At 45.5% G+C, this 19,600-nt stretch overlaps 1 protein-coding gene across 1 annotated transcript in view; it reads left to right on the top strand.

Annotated features, from left to right (window-relative positions):
• The window catches only part of LOC138610013 (tetratricopeptide repeat protein 28-like), a gene marked incomplete at its 5' end in the record, with an annotated part of 185,820 nt that overhangs the window by 129,914 nt on the left and 36,306 nt on the right, over positions 1-19,600 (top strand). Inside the window, one exon of the mRNA XM_069682715.1 lies at positions 16,739-17,246. Coding sequence (XP_069538816.1) covers positions 16,739-17,246 — 508 coding nt within the window. The remainder of the gene's footprint in view (positions 1-16,738; positions 17,247-19,600) is intronic.

The raw sequence follows: 19,600 nt of genomic DNA, 5'->3' as shown, positions 1-19,600 counted from the left end.
ACTGGGATGTAGGAGACAGCATTTTTGCAGAGTGAGGAAATGCTCTTCTGCAAGACTCCTTGACATCACGCCAGAATCGGGGATTATAGCTCCTCATTTTGGCTCTGCACTAGCCCCCTAACAACTCCTATACACTGAGACTTACTCTCTTTCTCTTTCTCAATCTGTCTTCCCCACTCTCATCTCCAGCTTTTGTCCCGAGTTAGAGCAGTGTCAGCATTCTTGTCCCTGTGGCGCTGTATCCAGACCTTCCTCTCTCTCTCTCTGCTGGACGGGAGCCCTGCGTCTGCATGAGGAGGTGGAATGTGTCTTTGTGGAAGGCGCTCAGAGAAAGCAATAAAATGGAGAGAAAATACGAGGCCCCAAGTGAGTGAAATGAAAGTACTCCATCTTAGGAGGGGACAGAGGCCTACGGGTTCTGCTTATGCTTGACCTTGCAGCACACACAGTATGCTCTCTAAATAACAGTCCAGACGGGCCTGAGCTGGCTACACATCAAGCTAAAGAAACCCTCTTGAATGTGCTGTCTTAAATCGAGAAAGGGACCAAGTGGAATCAAGGTTGTAAAATATTCAGGAGTGGGCCCAGAGGTGGGGACTGCTCTGCTGTTTTATTGTAGCCAGACTCAATTTCGTAAAGTTAGTAGCTAACGCCGGTGCTGTCAGCAGATTTAATTGCAGGCATTGGCTTTCGCCTGTGGCAAGGTGTGGCCATATATGGTCGGAGGGATGTGGTTCTCTTGTGTAACCTCATGCAAACATTACACACATGCAAATACACAAACACATATTTATGAGATTAGTGCTGTTTATTGACCATGGACAAGGTTTTGATTTAAAGTGCATTAATACTGTGTGTATATCCTGCATTATGAATGCGTAAATCCAGCTAAGAACTATATTTACTTTCCTTGAGACCTTGTACTTGACAAATTATGTTGTAATTTCATCTTAAATACAAAGAGCTGTTCTTAAAGGAGCAGTACGCCCCTGGAAAAAGCCACTGTCAGTCAAAGCTGGTGTTCTCTGTAATCGATACAAGCAATAAAATTTGTAGTTTGCACCGTAGTTATGGAGAAAGTTGTACAAACAGCTTGTGGTTTTGCCTATTCTACATTCCTACAACACCCAGCGTGCATTGCGCCCCTCCCTCTGAAAGGAACAGCCCAGTGAGAGATGCTGGAGTGAGATACTACCGTTTTGGCTGCAGGCAATGGCTAAGAGCGGTACAGAATCTGAAATATGATGAGAATATACCGGTGGATCGTCTAAAACATCTTCAGGTCTGCAGTCTACATGTCAAACCTGACGATTTTGAATGAGACATGACATCAGAGGCGGGCGTCCTACATTGAGGAAGTGTAGTTTAGCAAGCTCCCTGACCTCCGCCAGATGACGCATTTTACATAGTCTGGCGGAGGTTTCCAGGGCTCACTGGAGAAGCAGATAGCGTCCTCCAAAGGCACAGAGCAAAACCACATTTTTGTTTCCTTCCATAATGGCATAAGCTCCCCACGATAGCATGATAGCATTGAAGTTGAAGTGGTAACTTCATTGGTGTTTAATTCTAGCATCGTGTTAGGACAAAATGAACTCTTACCTAACAGACTGTATTTTTAGGGTTGCTATTTTGGAGGTGGATTAGTGCCTGCAGTCATCTCCTCAGGTTGCATAAAACCCAAACAACTCGGACACGTCTTCTCCAATTCAGTGGAAATTAAGCCCCTCGACCCGTAAGAGGTCAATTTTACTTCATAATGCTCCTGCAAAAAGGCCATAATTTGTTCTTACAGTGTTTGCTACGCAGATGCTGGTGTGTACTCCGTTTCGTTCTGGTGCTGATAAAGACAGCATTTGCCCGTATTTGTGTGTTGGTGTGTTTAATGAGTCGGGCATCCGTGAATATGTGCATGGGCACGTTTCTGACTTCATCGCCATTCAGGGAGGCTTAGCGTGATTAGAGCAGTGTGATCCTCTGAAGAGTTAATGATGAGAGAAGCAGTAGCTCAACAGAGGCCAATCACACACCATCCTCTGACAGCATGTGAGGGCTTATCTTTGCTCTATGTATTGTGTGCGTCTGTGTGTGTGTGTGTTGCTGTATGTACACAGCATGGGTTTCAGCGTGCGGGAACATATATGATGGGATTTCAGCTATCATTCTTCCATGATGGTGTTTGTTATCATCCACCCTGAACACCATTAGAATATGCATGATTCCTTTGTCTGCATGTTTGACATTTGGGGTTTTACGGACATACAAAGCTGAATTTATAATCATACAGCTTCATTATGCTGGTGTGAGACACGGCTCCAGCACAGGAGGAGCTCTCAGTACCTCAGGGTCTAGTTCAGGGCTGCACGGCGCACTGAAGAAGGCCGAAGGCTGCTTCCCCCTCCCCAAACTCCAGGGGACTGACTGACAGGCTTAATGACACAGTCGGGGTTACGGCGCGTCCCCGACTCATTTTCGAATGTGATTGAAGTTCGCAGTGGGTAGCTTTTCATCAGTGTTGAGCAGACAAAAGGGACCTTTTCCGTGTTGTCTTTGTACGTGTGTGCAGTTTGTGTTTGCACATGTACGCCTGCAGTTCTAAAGGGATGCAGAAGGGAAAAAAGCGCTTTATGGTTATTATCCGGGCTGTGTTGGAATCTCACGTTCCTGGAGATGATGAGTTTTGTATGGGCTTGTCTCTGGTGTGTACTCCCCTTGTTTATTGCGTGCCATATATACACAATGATGTACTTTACGACTACGAGGCTGCAAAAATAGGATTCCGTGTCTGGGTCAGTGTGTCATGAAACCAGGTTGCCTTTGTGCAGCACCCAAATTTAAAGAAGACTTCCTATCAACACACACAAAATCCAAAGAGAACATTGTCAGGGATCTTATTGGACGGCTATGACAGTTATGCAATATATCAGAAGAGTTATGTAAAGGTTAGAATGTAAATAACCCAACTTTTTTTATCACGTCACATGTTTTAAACGATATAATCTCCATTATTTTTACGTTCAAATGTACCGAAACAAAAAAACACATCCATGATCAGTTTTCAACCTAAATCTGCCACGAGAGAGAGAGAGAGAGAGAGAGAGAGAGAGAGAGAGAGAGAGAGAGAGAGAGAGCTGTTGTTGAGTGACATAGACAGGAAGCGGACAGATTGAGCTCCGTTTATGAAAACAAAGCTGTGAAATGGAAAAATAAGACATAATTTCTGATAATTTGTTGTTTAAAGCTTAACCGCTGTGAAACAAACACGCTCACACTTCAGAACAACCCCGCATTAAGGTACAGAATGTTGTTTGTCTGCAGCTGAAGTCGTGCTTCATCCTGCCGACTGTATGTCTCTCTAGTCCGACCTCCGTCACCTGCAGCTCTTATAAAGCAACGACGCAAAAAATGAATCTCATTCACAGGTCGGCAAATACAGACATTTTGTAAAGTCCTCTTGGCGTCTCATAAAGATGCACAACTAAGGTTAGTGTCTGTTGCACACATACAGAGAACACTGCAGAGAGACAGCGAGGTCACCTGGTCTCTACATTTTCATTTAGTCCCGACCTGCAGACTGTTGGCTGTGAGCTGAACACCTTAGCACAATTACTGACGCCCAGAAACGTCCCAAACAGAGTTAGAAGAAAATTCAAAAATACAGATAAAGGGCGGATTCTCTGCAGATACAAACACAACTTAACACGTCTTTTGTTTATGACTGATAATTGAGATGGTAGGCAGTATTTAAATGTCTAAACAATATTAAAGTAACAATCTCGAACTTTTTCATTTAAATAAATGTCTGTTAAGTCACACATCTATCGCCGAATGAGGTAACACAATGGTGATTGAACCTATGGCCTACTGATGAAAGCCTTTGTATTTGCAATATATAGTATTATTATGGACTGGGTGTCTGGTGCGACAAAATCACAAGCGGCGGCCAGTTAGTGACGCGTTTTCCGTCACCCAGCAGTGGTTGGTCTGCCAGAGAGGGTAGGCGGAGCTAAGCGGCTGCTTTTCTGGTCTCTGCAAGTGTTGCGAGTAAATAGTAATCTACTATGGCTGAACAAACAAAGAAAAGATCGATGACTACAGATACAACTTAAAAAATAAGTGAAAATCCAAAGAAAAAGAAACAAATTGGACGCTCAGTGTAAAAAGGAAAGTGAGGATAATCAAGATTAACAACAAAGGGAGCCAGCTGTAGACGTCTGGTTAAATTGGGAAGACTCTCATTATTACCCATTAGTGCCGATGGGAGGCGCTCAAGAGCACACAAATTGAAATCTAGTTACTTTAAATAATACTTAACATTATTTTGTGGGAAATCCTGCTCATTAAGCCTTTCAATACCGTAAACAGGAAGTCAAATGAGCTGCTTTTGTGTTCAGTGACTTCTTTTGTACCAGCGCTGTGTGCAGGAAGAAGATTAAACAACTCTTGGTACCTAACAGGTCTTCTTTTGTTGCCATGGTATCGTTTTCTTCACTCGTATTGTATCAAAGTTAAAACTTTCTGGTATCGTGACAACCGTATTACAAACTGTAATTCTTGCCGCTTTAATCATGTCCTTTTTGCTGCCTTAAGCCGTTATCATCTCATTTCTAGTTTGCTGAGAAGGGCTTTTATTTTGAAACAACTCTTGGAAAAGAGAGAGTTCCTGAGAGAGGAATGTTTCATGTCTTAGCACCTCTTAAAGAGGCACAGGGTTAGTTTCTGCTGGAATACCGTAATGTTTGGATGTTTTAAATAAAACTACATTACACAGTGAAGGTGTCAGACCATCTCTCTGCTACATCTCGTCTTATTTAGTCTCCAGCGTACATGGCAGCGTGTCCATTGGCTGCACCGCTCAGCTGACCCTTACTCGGCTCTGGTTACAGTCCACCTCAGTTTAGGCTCGAGCCGTTCGCCCCTGCAGATGTGGGATGACTCATGTAATAGTTGTTGATGTTGGCTCGGCTGTACTTGTAACCCCCTCCTCCTTCTCACCCTTCTCTTCTCATTTCCGCCCCCTTTCCTCGCTCCTTTCTTCCTAGCTCCTCTAAACTAGCCTGCCTGCCTTTGTTAAGCAGCAGTTAGGCATATGTTATGGCTGAGGAGTCTGCATCCTGTCACTAAATGGCAGCGCAAAAGTGGCCTGTGATTGCTCCATCACTCCAGTGTGAAGAGGCCAATCTAACACAGACAGAAATCCACTTTGTTTGAAGCCACAGCGGTGTTTTTCCTATCATTCTTCCTCTTGACTGCAAGGAGTAGATTTCGATTGGTGCTTATGTGTCTGCTTTGAGTCCGCTGACACTTTTCGGCTCTTTCTCGGCATACAAAGTTTCCCCCCACCTCGAGCACCTTCTTTTAGCTACATACTTGTCCTCAGTGGGGATTTTAGCAGAGCCAAATATTCCTCCTACGCTGGCAAATCCCCCTTCTTACATTGCGTGACCTGAACACAAGAGGCATTCCAGAAAAATCAGGCCTTCAAATTCCAATACAGTCCCTGCAGAGTGTTTGGTAAACATATTCCCCTCTCCGCTCTCTGCCTCTTCCAGCTCTACCTCCTGATTCCCTGAACACCTCTTTTCCCTCCATGTCTCTTTATCCACTTGGCTGTATTTTTCCTCTGAAGGATTTTCCTAAAGTAGCAGAGATGGACGTGTGTTTGTGTGTTTTTTTGCAGGCACAGGGCGGGTTGGAGGAGCGGCAAACGTGCATCTCAAATGGCTCGGGCCGAGATGCCAACTTAATTTGTGGCTGAAGGGCTGTAACAAAAGCCAATCACCCTTCCACCGTGGCTTCTTATTCTGCCAGAGGTGAGAGATACAATCAGGGCCCCTGCTAGCGACTATTTACCCTCCCTGTCAATCAGAGTCCTGTGGCGTGTGCTCACAGCTGGAGGCATCGCTGGCAGGTGGCCCAGAATATCCCGGAAAACATGCCTTAAAAGCAGCCATTATTTCCTGATCGTCCCTTCCTGTCTCATCCGCAACAAACCCCACGATACAAACTTAGCCCGCCCTTGATCTCTCATCCGCCATCATCCTTATCTCTCTGTCTGTCTGCTTCTTTGCAGTCCATATGACCTGCAATATCTGCTGTGCTGTCCTGGAAAATATCGGACTTAAGGAAAGTAATTAGGAAATTCTGTTTTTGATCCTTTTGCATTTACACACACGCACACTCACACAGGCACAGACACAGTCGCCCAGGAGGCAGACGTGTCCTGCATGGGACATGGACAGGAATGTTCCTGGGATTTGGTTTCCATCATGCTGCACTAAGGGAGCTTACCATCCTCATGCTTTTAAACCTCTGTCACGGTGGGAGGTAGTGTGTGCACACATGTGTTTCTAAGCATGTGTGTGTACGTGTGCATACGTGCATAATGTGTTTATGGATGTAATAATACAGCCCAGTAGTGAGATCCTCTTTTTACTGTTTATCAGTGGGACCAGTTCTCTCCGCCTGGGGCTAAAGCGCAGCACCCAGTGGTGCTGAAAGCATGGGGTTAGTCTGCTGTAGCCTGGGGGAGCCACAGTCTGTGGAGCGGTGAGCTGTGGAGGCGCTTTGGAGGGACAGTCCGGCCTTTTGATGCCACCGAGTGCTGGTGTTGATGCCGTGTTCTGCAGGCTGCCCAGGCCACAGCAGCCGCCCTCACCAGGATTGTAATTACATTTGGGGAATAAAGGCACAGAGGGAGGAAGGGATTTAAATGGTCTGTGTGCGCGCTGGAGGTAGAGCGAGGTGCTTGCGCTCTTTCAGTGGCATGTCATTGCAGATTTATTTGCCCAACAGAATCGGAGCATGTTCACAAGTACTACGAGGCATGATTGAGCTCACTATTGAAGTTAGAAGAGAGAGATGAGAGCCTGTTTTGATGGGGGTGGTGGTTTTTTAATTGATATTGACGTTCCTTTATTGTAAAGGAGATTGAACAGAAGAAAACATTGAGCTGGACTCAGTGGGGTACACGATTCATTAGGTTTACCTTGAACAGAACGTTTTCACACACTTGTTCCCTCACACAGGCTGTGAAGGTTATTTTCCCTTTTTCAGCTTCGACTTTCTTTAAGTAAAACATTAATAAGTCCAGATCCTCAGCTTCAAAACACCTGACACAAAATATGTGCCTGTTGGCACTGAGGCTGTCGAAATAGATACTTTCGATTCTTTTGTGATACGTGTTTTAAAACGATAAAATCTCTGTTATTTTTATGTTTGATAGTACAGAAAGGTACCAAAGCTTTACAGGCAGATTTTCAACCCAAAGCTGCCACGAGCAAAACAGAGAGAGCAGCCACCGTCGAGCAACATAGACAGGAAGTGAAGAGAGCAAGCACCATTAATGTAAATACAGCAGTTTGTTTTACAGCAACAAACTAACACGCCTACATCTCCGCACAGCCCCGCAGGAAGGCACAAGGTTTTGTTTTTTATACATCAATGTTGCGCTTCATCCTGCAGACTTTGTGTGTCTGTCTGCTCCGCCCTCCGTCAGACCTGGAGCCAGGGTTTCAGTTTAAAAAATCTGTGCTGGTCCACGTGTCCCGGAAGCTTTCGGACAAATGGGTGAAATTCCGGTCAAATATTAACTGCATTTATTTGGCTTAAAAACAATTGATAGGCAGGATATATTAAGGCGTAGAATTGGGTAGGGAAATACCTGAATCGTCCCTACCAATAATTTTGTCCAAAAATAAATACATGATACGCGAAACTGTTGCTCTTTCAACCTGGGGAGGAGTCGTGCATATGAGAGAGTTCAATCTGTCTCTGTAAACAAGGACTCCAGTCTACAGTTAAGTTCATACACTTCACTACACTGAAATTTTTTTCTAATATTAATTCATATAGCCGATTTTATCGGGATATATTTCACTGAGAAGTGTAAGCCTCCATAGCCGCATAGCGCTGTCATCACAGCGATGGCATCTCGTGCGCTCGTGGCATCGATGAGCGGGGCTGTCTGGTGATGCTAACTCGTCCTTGCCGGTAATTCCTTTGCCAAAATGACCAATAATGGTTCGGATGGCTACCGGATTTTTACCGGATAACGGAAACCCTGCCTGGATCTCTTATACAGCAACAACACAGCAGACACAGAACGGCAAATGAAGACGTTTTGTGAAGCCACTTTCACATATCATAAAGGTGCACAAGATACAGACAGACAGAGAAAAGAGAGACATTGTCACCTTGGCGCTACATTTTCATGTAGTCCCGACCTGCGGACTGTTGGCTGAGCTCCAGACCACTGCCCAGCGACAGACGTCCAGAAATGTCCCATTTTGTTGTTGATTTTAAATATTGAATACTGTATCTTTAACTTGATTAAAATGGGACGTTTTGCAGATTTGATTTCCTCTCTCATGTTCAGCACAAAGGCTGTCATCTGTGTCTCCAAACTGTCAAACTGTTCATTATTCCAGTTCACTCACAGGACAAGAAGTGTTTCTAACTCATAATTAAAGCAGAAACTCAGAGAGTCTTCTCGCCTGTGGCAGTCATCACTCCATTATGCTCTCCAGGAAACAGGAAAGCAACTTCACCTCTGTGTCACTGCAGTTGACCTCATACGGACATGGCAGAGGTGTGAATACATCAATCTGAATCAGACACGATGAGCAGTTCTCTCTCCTCCTGTAGGTCAGCACAGTTGGGACTTACACATAAAAAGAAAGGAGTAAGAAGGTAACTCATATCCATTTTGAGAATCTCACCTTTACATATCACAGAAGAAAACCACTTTAATACAAAGCATTTGAAAGCAGCCTTGCATCCTTCTATTTCACAGAGATCTGATTTGGTCCAAAGCCATTAGGCATGAGGAACATGCTGTTGCAGATGGATTAGAGGAGAGCGCCGCAAAAGCTCCGTCTGCCCTCTCGGAGAGGACGGCGAGGTGCTGAGAGTCTGGACGTTCGGTTGTCACTCTTCATTTCCGTCATTGTGTCGGGCTGCTGCAGGCAACAGCTCCGGTCAGCTCATATTGATCCGGGTCCTCAGACCTTAACCCGTGTTCTCTTATCTCTCCTCTTCTTCGCCCCTATGCCACCTTACAAATGGAATTTTTCGTGTTGCACCAAAAAGGTTGGACTGTGTAGTTTAATATGTCAGGCCTGATTTGTCCAGCTGTGTGGGCTGACAGGGACAGCGCCTCCCATCTCTGGGCCTCCCAAACGCCCTTGAATAACCCTGCCGTCCTGCGTCCTTGGATTGACTGGCCGGCTTCCTGCTGAACGCTCTCAGATGCGAGATGAGCCCTGGAAGCTCTGCTATATTTGGCACTGAGTCCTCAGACCCAGCAGGGAACCATAACAACGGCAAATTAGCTTATAATGGATAGACTTTGAAAATGACATTGTATTATCAGATTTAATTTCCTCTTTAATCCAACTCTTTGTACTGATCCCACCTGCAGGAATCTCTTTTTTTTTAAACTTTTGCTGCCAACAGGTCGTTTCTGATCACATCCAGCAGTGTCACTTTAACCGCTCCTAACCCGCATTAGTGTTGATAGAATCTGCTCTTCACATTATGCGCCTCTCCTTACTTTGTCCCTAGCTTGAGGCCTTGCAAAATGGCACACCTTGATGTTTACCTCAAACCCCCTCCTGGAATGACTTTCAAACACCACTGTGATTTCCCCTTCTGTCACCACAAGGCCCCTCAAGAATTGATTCCCCGCACCAGCAGGCATCACACAGCTTCGCCCGTGGAGATTTGACTTTAGCACAGAAATAAACAGCAGCCCTGTGCAGCCCCTTCAAGGCTTCGCTCTGATTTAGAGTACATTAAGATTCATTCACAGTGCCCCGCTTCCCCCGGCGTGCCACCTCTTCTATTTCCTCCTCAACCAGACTTAACATTCATGTGTTTATATCAGAAGGCAGGAGGGTTGTTTTTGCGTCTGAACAATGCTGACATCCTGTCACAAGGGACGGGCGCGGGGACCGAGGCGGGGGCTGGAGAGGTGGAGCCAAGCTACTGCTCAGTTACCGTTCCGCCCTCTCTCTTTTCTTCCTCGCTTAACATTTGGCCGTTTCAGTAAACCTTGTTTTGTCTAGCGTATTGTCAGAGAGAGGGTGCTGAAATATCAAAACCCCCACACCACTTGAAGGGAACAGTCAAATTTTCCACCGACACCAGTGGAGACTGGATCCAATTTCATTCGGTGCCTCTTGTGTTTCTTCCTCTCGGCTGCCTGTTTGCCACCAACTTGCACAATATAGCCTCGAACAAACACACAAGCGCATCGTGGAGCGACGACGCCCGAGTGCAAACGCACAAACACCAGAAAATGCAAAAATATGGCCACACAGAGAAGTATACAGACCCCGTGAGAAACCACACAGCTGTGGGATACATTTGGTATATTTGTGTCTCTGTGTCGGGATGTGTGAGTGAATGCACGCTGGGTCTCTGGAGTAACCACAAATGATCCACCATTTGCCTGGAGCCACAGCACTGACAAAAAAAGCTTTTTCATTAGCATTGCTTGCACTGCAGCTCGTCTGTGTCTTTAGCTCCCTTCATGTAATCCTGCATGGATGTTTCTGAGCGCGCAGTGCGTGTGGATGTGTGACCGTTTGAGCAGCAGACTGTCTCCGAGTCGCCGTAGTAGCTGTCACGAGTGCCCTTACCCGTAGCCTGACCTTTAGTGACAATCAATCCTTTGTGAACGTGTCCTGCGAAGGCTAAAGGAATTATCAAGCTGCAGGCCCTGTGGCGTCATTTATCTACATGCCGGAGGTCACGCAGGTCGCGGAAAAACAAGTGGCTCCACTGGTATCTCATCACTGTTAATAGATCGGATTAGCTCTGATGATTGATTAGAGAATCTGGTTAACAGGAAGGCAACTCATAATATCTGTGTTTGTCTTCTTCTTGAGCACATAAACAGGAGCTTTTTTTATGAGCAGGCCTCCCAAAACACCGTGAGGATGACGCCCGTGACTTTCATGAATATCATTTCAGAAGTTGGAACGGCAGAGAGAAAGGGGTCGCAATTTGGCTCCAGTTGTATTCAACTTGGCTTCACACCTATAGTGGCCCACTGAATCCTCCTGTGTGCGACTGTGTGTGTGTGTGTGTGTCCATGTATGCTCGGGATTGTGTGTGTGAAAGAGAGCAATCAGGCACAGCTGTACCTGCCCTCGCTTGGCAGAGCACTGCATTTGTCTGCTTAGAAAAGCAGAAGGTTTTGATATGGCAGAGAGGCAGTCATTTGGCTGATCTAATGGAGGCTCCCATAGGATCCGTATCTGTGTGCAAACAGCGAGCCAGAGAAGAGAGTGCAGTATACACCCATAAAACCATCTGAATATTTTATCATATCCCACCCCGCCCCCAGCCTCCACACCGACATCACCAGCCTCCTCCTCCGTGCTCCCTCTTCTCCCTCTCATTTGCACACATGCACATATATGTTTTCCTGTACATGCTCACACAGAAGACATCACACACCTCTAGAAAGCATCTTTCAGGCTTCTTTGAGAGCCTCTCTGACTGGTCTGTTCTGCCTCTGAAGTTGAGATGTTCCCTTTTTTGTCAAAATGCATCCCTGCAGGTGAATTCAGATCTAAAGACGCTCTCGCCCTGGGGATGTCTCCTGCATTCTCTTCTCTCATCCTTCAAACACAATCTTCCCCGTACCCTTTTATCTGTCCCCCTTCTCCCACCCCGCTCCCCTCCAGTGTGCGGTTCTGTTCCCTGCCAGCCAGCTCCTGTTGCTGCCTGAGCCCAGCTCGTTAAAGGAAACACTGGAGCATGGTCCTCCTCACCTTCCCTCTGCACTGCCTTTTAATTAGACAGCTGTGCATGTGTGCGCGCGTGTGTGCGTGCATGAGTGTGTGCGTGCAGTGGAATAAATTGATGATGTGTGTGTGTTTGTGTTTGTACGGTGGGCTGGAGTGTTTTTCGTCACATGAGTCATCTTTTTGAAGTGATTGGTATCACAGCGGCTTGTTTGTTTCTCTGATGTTCAACCTGGGCGTCTAATAGCAGTGTGCTCTCACACATACTGCATGTAGCTTTTGGATCTTCCTTTGATCATATTCGATCTATTTAGCTGGTTTTAGTGCTCATATAGTTGATTAATGAATTAGTCAGTCGACAGTAAACTATTTGAATAACCAGTTAAGTGTTTGATAAATCATTGAAGTTAATTATTTAGGAGAAGTTGCCAAACATTTGTGCTGAAGAAGAAGTTTGGCTGCATTTCTTTGTTATTTTCCTGTAAATTCAAGCGACTGGGTTGCTGACAGATGGTCAGACAACAAACCAGCAATATGAAGATATTAAATTTGGCTCTGGCAAGTTGCAATGAACATTTTTCACTTTTTTCTGACTAAGAGATTACTTAGAAAAAGAAATCCTGAGTCATTTTAAATAGTTAGTTGTGCTTCTTAATTTGCATTCTTTTAGTTTTTGGCCACATTCAGCTTCATTTATAATGTGTTTCAATAGGGCCTGTTGCTCGCTTACAAAACAGCAACAAGAACGGCTCCTGCCGACCTGAACGCCCTCATCCAGGTCTACCCTCCCTCCCGCCCACTACGCTCTGCCAATGAAAGGCGCCTGGTACTCCCATCACAACGGGGCCCTAAGTCGCTAACTAGACTCTTCTCCTCAGTAGTTCCCCGGTGGTTGAACGAGTTACCAAACTCCATTCGGTCAGCAGAGTCCCTTTCACCTTTAAGAAGAAGCTAAAGACCCAGCTCTTTCATGAACACCTCTGACCTTAAGATTTTCACGTAAATAAATGTCTGTTAAGTCACTATCTGTCGCCGAATGAGGTAACACAATGGTGATTGAGTCTATGGCCCACTGCCCATTTGCAGTTTATAGTATTATTACAGACCGGGTGTCTGTGGCGACATTCACGGAAAAAATCACAGGCGGCGCCCAGTTAGTGAGGCGTTTTCCATCACCCAGCTGTGGTTGGTCTGTCAGAGAGGGTAGGCGGAGCTAAGCGGCTGCTTTTTAAAAGAAACAAATTTGATGCTCAGATGAAGGCAAACAGTCAGCGAGGAAAATCTAGAGTTACAACCATGACACAGGGAGCCAACCGCAGACGTCTGGTGATTTGGGACGTATGCGTCCGCCTTAAGGTGCTGCCAAAATAGAACAAAACTGAGAACTTCGAGGTTATTGCTTTAATGATATTGATGATATAGTTAATTTTGATGTTGTTGATTATGAAAAAAAAATTGCTTTTTTATGCCCTGTGCACTGCCTGTCTGCACCTGTGTCCAATCACACTTGAAGCTGTTTGTTTGCAATGACTTTGCTCCCTCATGTCTTGATCGTTGCTTGCGTTGTATTAACTCTCAGATGTACGTCGCCTTGGACAAAAGTGTCTGCTAAATGAAATTGTAACATTGTGTAAACAAATGTGTTTTTAACCACGGTAATGAAGTTATTATATATTTCTTATTGACTGCAGTTAGTGTGTGTGTCTGCATTCCTGTAACCAACCTTTTCCCGGCTAACAGCTTAACATGTGTATTGGCACAGTGAAAGACGGGGTTGTTCCCGCCTCTGTGCTAATGAAATCAAACCTGTTTTTAGTCCCCTCTTCTCAAGGCAGAGTGACTCCTCTGCTCTCCTGTATAATCCTGTTAATGGCACTTTACTGAAGTAGGGGCTGCCCTGCCCGGCTGCAGGACATGCTGTTTGGACGGAGGGCAAAACTGTGGGCTCTTTAACACCTTACACCTCCCAGAGCCAGCCTCAGCCTCGCTCTCTCGCTCTCTCTTTCTCATCCTCTCTTACCTTTTTCTTCTTTATCTCGATATCCGAAATACACATATTTTTGGTAGTCTGGATTTATCTCAGTTTAGTTTGCTTGTGGCCATCAGAAAATTTGTAATCATACATCAGCATAAGATAGAGAGGTAGAAAGATGTACTTTATTGATCCCAGAGTCAGTGGAGAGTGAGTGGAGACAAGACAAGTGTTTCTCTTAATGATGCTTATTCGTACACATGTCCAGGTCTTTCTTTGCCTCTTTCCGTCCACTCGTACGCAGATTTCTCTCCAGTGTTTCTGAGCACAGCACTGGTCGCCTCTCCTGCAAGGACTGTCGGCCCTAATCCAGCCATTCACATCTCCATGACAACCGGGCTTGTCCCATAAGCCTCGCCGGTCTGTGATGATAGCCTTGGTTGTTTTGAGGAATATCAGAGCTCGTGGGTCCAAAGTGAAATATGTTTTTTTGATTTTCAAAGGCGTCTTCACACAGCTGCGAGGCCCGGCAGAACCGCACAGCAGCGCGGTGTTTGGCAGGACTCTAAGAAATAAAACACACCAGGGGCTCAGAGTCACAGATCTCGCTCTGCTGCGTGACATAAGGGGCTAATTATGCTAAGTACAATACATTACCTCTAGCATGTGCTATGAAAGCAGCCATTTCTCTAATGCGCTGCAGAATATAAACATACTTAGCAGAGGAGGCTGACAGAGGAGAATCAGCGAGGAATCCTAAACCGGTGTCCTTGTCAGAGGAAAGAGATGGAATAATGTTATTGGAGCCAACATTTCTGATTAACATGTCATCACACTGCCACCCCCCCCCTCCTCTGCTCGTTCTCTCCCAGGCAGAACTAGTTTACCTTTCATTAGGAGACCCTCGGTGCAAAATGTGTTTGCTGATAAGAGCCAGCGGTTTATCAACAGTTTATAAAGCACGGCGTAAGGATTAATCAAATCAGCACACATCCGGAGAAGGGCCGGACTCTGTAAACACAATCAGATCTGACTCTGCAGACGGATTGAGAGAAGTGTGGGAGAGGGAGCAGGAACAGGGAGAGGAGGGGAGAGAAGATAAGTGCGGAAAAGAAATGGAATCAAATTAGAACGAAGTCAATTCGGCAGAAATTATGAATTTCAGGCAATTATTTCTCTCCCAGAAGGAATGTTATTTTGTGATACTGGTGGGGAGTCGAAATGAGCAGCGGTGGGAGAGGGCTGCAGTCAGAAATGAGAGAGATACGGTGCCAGTGTCTGTCCCTGAGCCAAACACAGTGCCTCCTCTGTGCCTGGCAAGGCTGGCTCCTCATTATCTGCCTATCTTGGCTCCCATCTGAGGAGAAAATGCAGCGTTGCAGTCTCACTTTAGAGGGACACTGATCACAAGAGCAACTCATCTCAACTGGAGAAAGATTGCGCTTCCCTTTCTCCCTTTCCTCTCCCCGTGTTTCCCTCTGCAGCAGACCGAGATGAGGAATCCTCTCTGTTTTCAGCTCCGAAAAAGTGGAAGTTTGAGTCAGAGAGATGGAGCGAAGCTTCAAAAGGCACATGTAATTGAGCAGCTCTAGATAGGCTATCTGGGAACATGAAACAGCAACAGTTGTGACGGAGGGTAATTGCCTCCCTGGGCCTGTATAATGCCTTGTCGAGTCTTTAAACTTGAGCAAACTGCTGGAAGTCCTTATGTCAGCAGGTAATTGGTTCCAGGCATCAGCAGCGTTTTGAAAGGAAGGATAGGTAGGTGTGTGTGCTGAGAAAAAAGAAAGTATGAAAGATTCACAGCAAAGTGTCTTTATGAGCGTCTTCAGGAGTGTTCTGTTGTATTGATTTTTCCCCTCAACAATGTGCTTTGTTGTTCATTTATACAGAGGGCTCGATATTTGTATCATGTGGCGCTGGAGCAAAGAGAAAACAGCTTCTGCTCTCTGAGGGCGCATTTCTTCAAATTACATCTTCATGTATTTATAGAACATCAATGTTTTAATTTAACATGGCGTAAATCCTGCTTCCTCTGAATCCTGAAGTATCAGTGGCCAGCATTGTAACACAGAGCCATGAAAGCTGCCCCCAATATGACCCGGGTCATAAAGGGCAGCACTGTGGCCTTCCTTGTCAGTGCGTCCGTCCTACCTCTTGGCCTGCATCCAGCCCGCTTCCTGGCTGTGGGATGCAGAGTGGGACCTCAGGAAGGAGATGCTTTATTAGCTGGCCCTGCATGATTAATTGAACATCTGTTCACACAAAGACAGCTGACCCCAATTCCCAGCTGTTTACCCTCTGTATAAACAGCTAATAAGCCTGCAGTGAACGTGTCACATAAGAGGTCAAGACGGCATTTTTGTGAAGCCTCTCCATTTAACTGCTGTAACGTCTCCTTTGCAGCTGAAGGAGGTGTCCAGCGCAGTTTGTTTTCACAGGTGGACACTGTTGGGAGAATGGAAGATGAGGAGAGACAGAGTATTGTTCTCTCCGTTTCTAGCTTGAGAGGTCTTGTCAGCAGCAAGTCAGTCAGCCAGTTTGCCCCCCGCAGCTCTGGTGTGAAGCTAACCCCCCTCTCCTCTCCCTCCTGATTAGCAGTGTCTTTGTTCCGTTGGTGGTGGCACGCCATGAAGCGTGATTGCAGCGGGCAAACTGAGGGCTTTAAAACAAGCCTGCTGCTGCGCCGATCTGCATCACACTTTACCCCCCTCGTTACTTAGCGAGGATGAAATCAAATCAGGTTTTGTTTGTTGTTTGCTCTCTGAGCAGTAAGCCTCCTAAGAGATTTGGGAAATGGATTTTTTTCCCTTGTTTTTTCTCCATTTGATGTACAGTAATTCAGGCTAAAGGGACATCTAAGTGTGGGTGGGAAATCTGTGATACAAAGGCAACAAAATGACACACTGTTGATGGGATGTGGGTATAATTAAAGGGGCCATTTGAATACAGTTTGTTACCTTTCTGTTTTACTTACTTTTTGTCCATCTTTTCTCTGTCTTTCCATCCATAGGCTGCTTCAATGGCGCTGAGCAGCTTGGGCCATGTATACACAGCCATAGGGGACTATCCAAACGCCCTAGCCAGCCACAAACAGTGTGTCCTGCTGGCCAAGCAATCCAAGGATCAGCTGTCCGAGGCCCGCGAGCTGGGAAACATGGGAGCCGTCTACATCGCCATGGGAGACTTTGAAAATGCTGTCCAATGCCACGAGCAGCACCTGGGCATCGCCAAGGCCCTGGAGAATAAACGTGAGGAAGCTCGGGCCTACAGCAACCTGGGCAGTGCCTACCACTACCACCGTAACTTTGACAAGGCCATGTCCTACCACACTCACGTACTGGAGCTGGCCCAGGAGCTGGAGGAAAAGTCCATCGAGATGAGAGCCTACGCGGGGCTGGGTCACGCCGCTCGCTGCATGCAGGACTTGGAGAGGGCCAAGCAGTACCACGAGCAGCAGCTGTCTATAGCTGAGGGTTTGAAGGACAGAGCCGCAGAGGGGAGGGCCTCCTCCAATCTGGGTATGTATGCAAAACTAAGATAACTACGCTGGTTAAGGTCACCAAATCCTTGCCATGTGGTCCTAGTAAACTGTTTGATTTCTATAGTAAACACACAGCATACTGAATTATAATGTATCAATATCACTGTCTCAAAACAGAGGAAAAGATAGGCTAACTGCTGGTTGTTCAGACTGGTTAATCAGAAATATTAATCCAGAGCAATCTGCAATATTGTCGGATTACATTAAAGATAATAATAAGTAGGATTTTTCCCTGCATTTTGTCAACAACACATTCAAACTTGGCCCCTCCTCCTGGGCTCTTCGTCACCAGAAACTCACTCTCACTCTCTCTCTCTCTCTCATTCTCTGCAACAACACGCCCACCTGCCGAGTTAACACTGACAGCATCACGGTAACCTTTGTGGCAACATGCTAACCGCTGGTTACCTTTGCGCTAGCATGCTAACCGTGGTTACCGTTGCGGTAGCATACTAACCGCTGGTTACCTTTGAGCTAACATGCTAACCGCCAGTTAGCTTGTCCTACCCAGTTTGAGGCACCTGCCTGTCCAACAGAAAGAAGACCAACTCTGCATCGCTCTTTCGCCATGTTCAACGGTCTGAATGGGGCCCAGTTGCTAATTTGAACTACTCCCACACTCACCTATATGCTGTGACTGGCTCAGGGAACCACAACAGCGCCCCTCCTGAAAACGTCCCCTTTCAAAGCAAAACAACAGAATAGATGCAGAGGGAAGGGTCTCACAAGGGTCTGCACACACACTCACCAACACACATGTATAGAGGCCCATAAGTGATGATTTATATTATATTATATTTGTACTATATTTTATTTTTCTAGGACAATCCTACTTATTATACCTTTAATGTTTGATTTGCAGGATCAAAAACAGTCCTCTGTAAAGTACCAGCCTGTTCTGACTCTCCACTTTTCAAATATGGCTGCTCGGCCGGACGACCTGAGCTTCAGTCTAAGACACTGTTGGTTCCCCTCTAGCATAATCTCTGGACTCTCTCCTCTGGCATATTTTTTTTATAGTCTGTCATAGCCTGCTGAAGAAGTATAAAGAGCAAAAAAACAGAACAAAACACATGACTTTGACCCAGGGGACCAGGGTTTGAAGGGGTAATTAAGGGGGCGGGTAGTGTACTTAACTATAGTTATGTATGTGAACACATACCAAAGGCAAGTCTATAGGGCCAAAATGTATGTCAAATCAACATACAGTGACTATAACTTAAAATGTATTAATGTATTATGACAGAACAAAGAGAAAGCAGGAGAAGAGTTGGAAGCTTGTTTACATTGTTGCATTGCCTCAGGCTTGTTAAAATGCAGGACTTAAGCGCTTTGTCTGACATTCAGAATAGGATAAAAGCAGTTGGATGCCATATAAGGCCTCAGGATATTCACTCAGTAGCTTCTCTGGTGTTTTTTATGTATTGGAACAGGGACATATTCAGCACTGTTTTCTCTGCATTAAGTTAGATATGCGTTTACACAAAGACATGGTTAAGCAGGTGTTCAGGTGTCTGTACCAAAACTCACCAGGAGACACCAATAGCGACACGGAATAAGGTTTGTTACAGCAAAAACAGTAAAGTCACAGTTACAGTGTAAAGGTTTGAAGCGTGTGGCCGCTGACCAAGCTCCTGTTTGACGAGTTGGGAGAGAGAAAGTGTAAGTAATGTGTGTCTGTGCTGTTTCAGTGATAGAATCAAGAATAGGATAAGATAGGATTTTACAACTTCTGAAATGATTATAGCAACAATCATTCACATTCACATAAACTGTAGAAAGAGGCTGTACATAGTACAAAGGTTATCCTCCTGGAATTTATAATTGCATTCACTAATTGGCCAACTAGTCCATCAGTCAGGGTATAATAATGAGTTTTAATCACTGGAGAGAATCCCCTGAAGACTTGAGACCACCTTTGGTAGTAGTGTTCTCCTTAGAAGTGATAAGTGGCCGTCACAAAATACTGGAACCCTTTCACAACAATCCCAGTTTGATCTCATCACCTCTGATGGAAATCTTCTCACAGCATGTACCTGTGTATGTGTGGAGGGTATTTTTTCCTTTAAGATTCCTTGTTGACCTTTTCAGTTTAGGACAATGAAAAGTTAGTGTCCATGAGCACAGACTTTATAGTACGTGTCTTAGCACGTCCTCTGAGACAAGGAAGCACCTGGTAGTTAGCATGAACTAGTTCAGACTGGAGGTAGTATTTACTAGGTCTGCATGATATATCGTTTAACGATCACAATTGCGATGTGCACATGTGCAATAGTCACATCACAGGACGTGTGTTGGGGAAGCAAATTCAGTGAAACACCTAAAGCTGTT

Source organism: Semicossyphus pulcher, unplaced genomic scaffold (assembly GCF_022749685.1).
Source record: "Semicossyphus pulcher isolate SPU_LCO1_2020_fin unplaced genomic scaffold, fSemPul1.0.p SCAF_6, whole genome shotgun sequence".
NCBI classification, from domain to species: Eukaryota; Metazoa; Chordata; class Actinopteri; order Labriformes; family Labridae; genus Semicossyphus; species Semicossyphus pulcher.
Note: the sequence above shows the minus strand (reverse complement) of the source record. Positions and strands in the feature narration are given on the sequence as shown.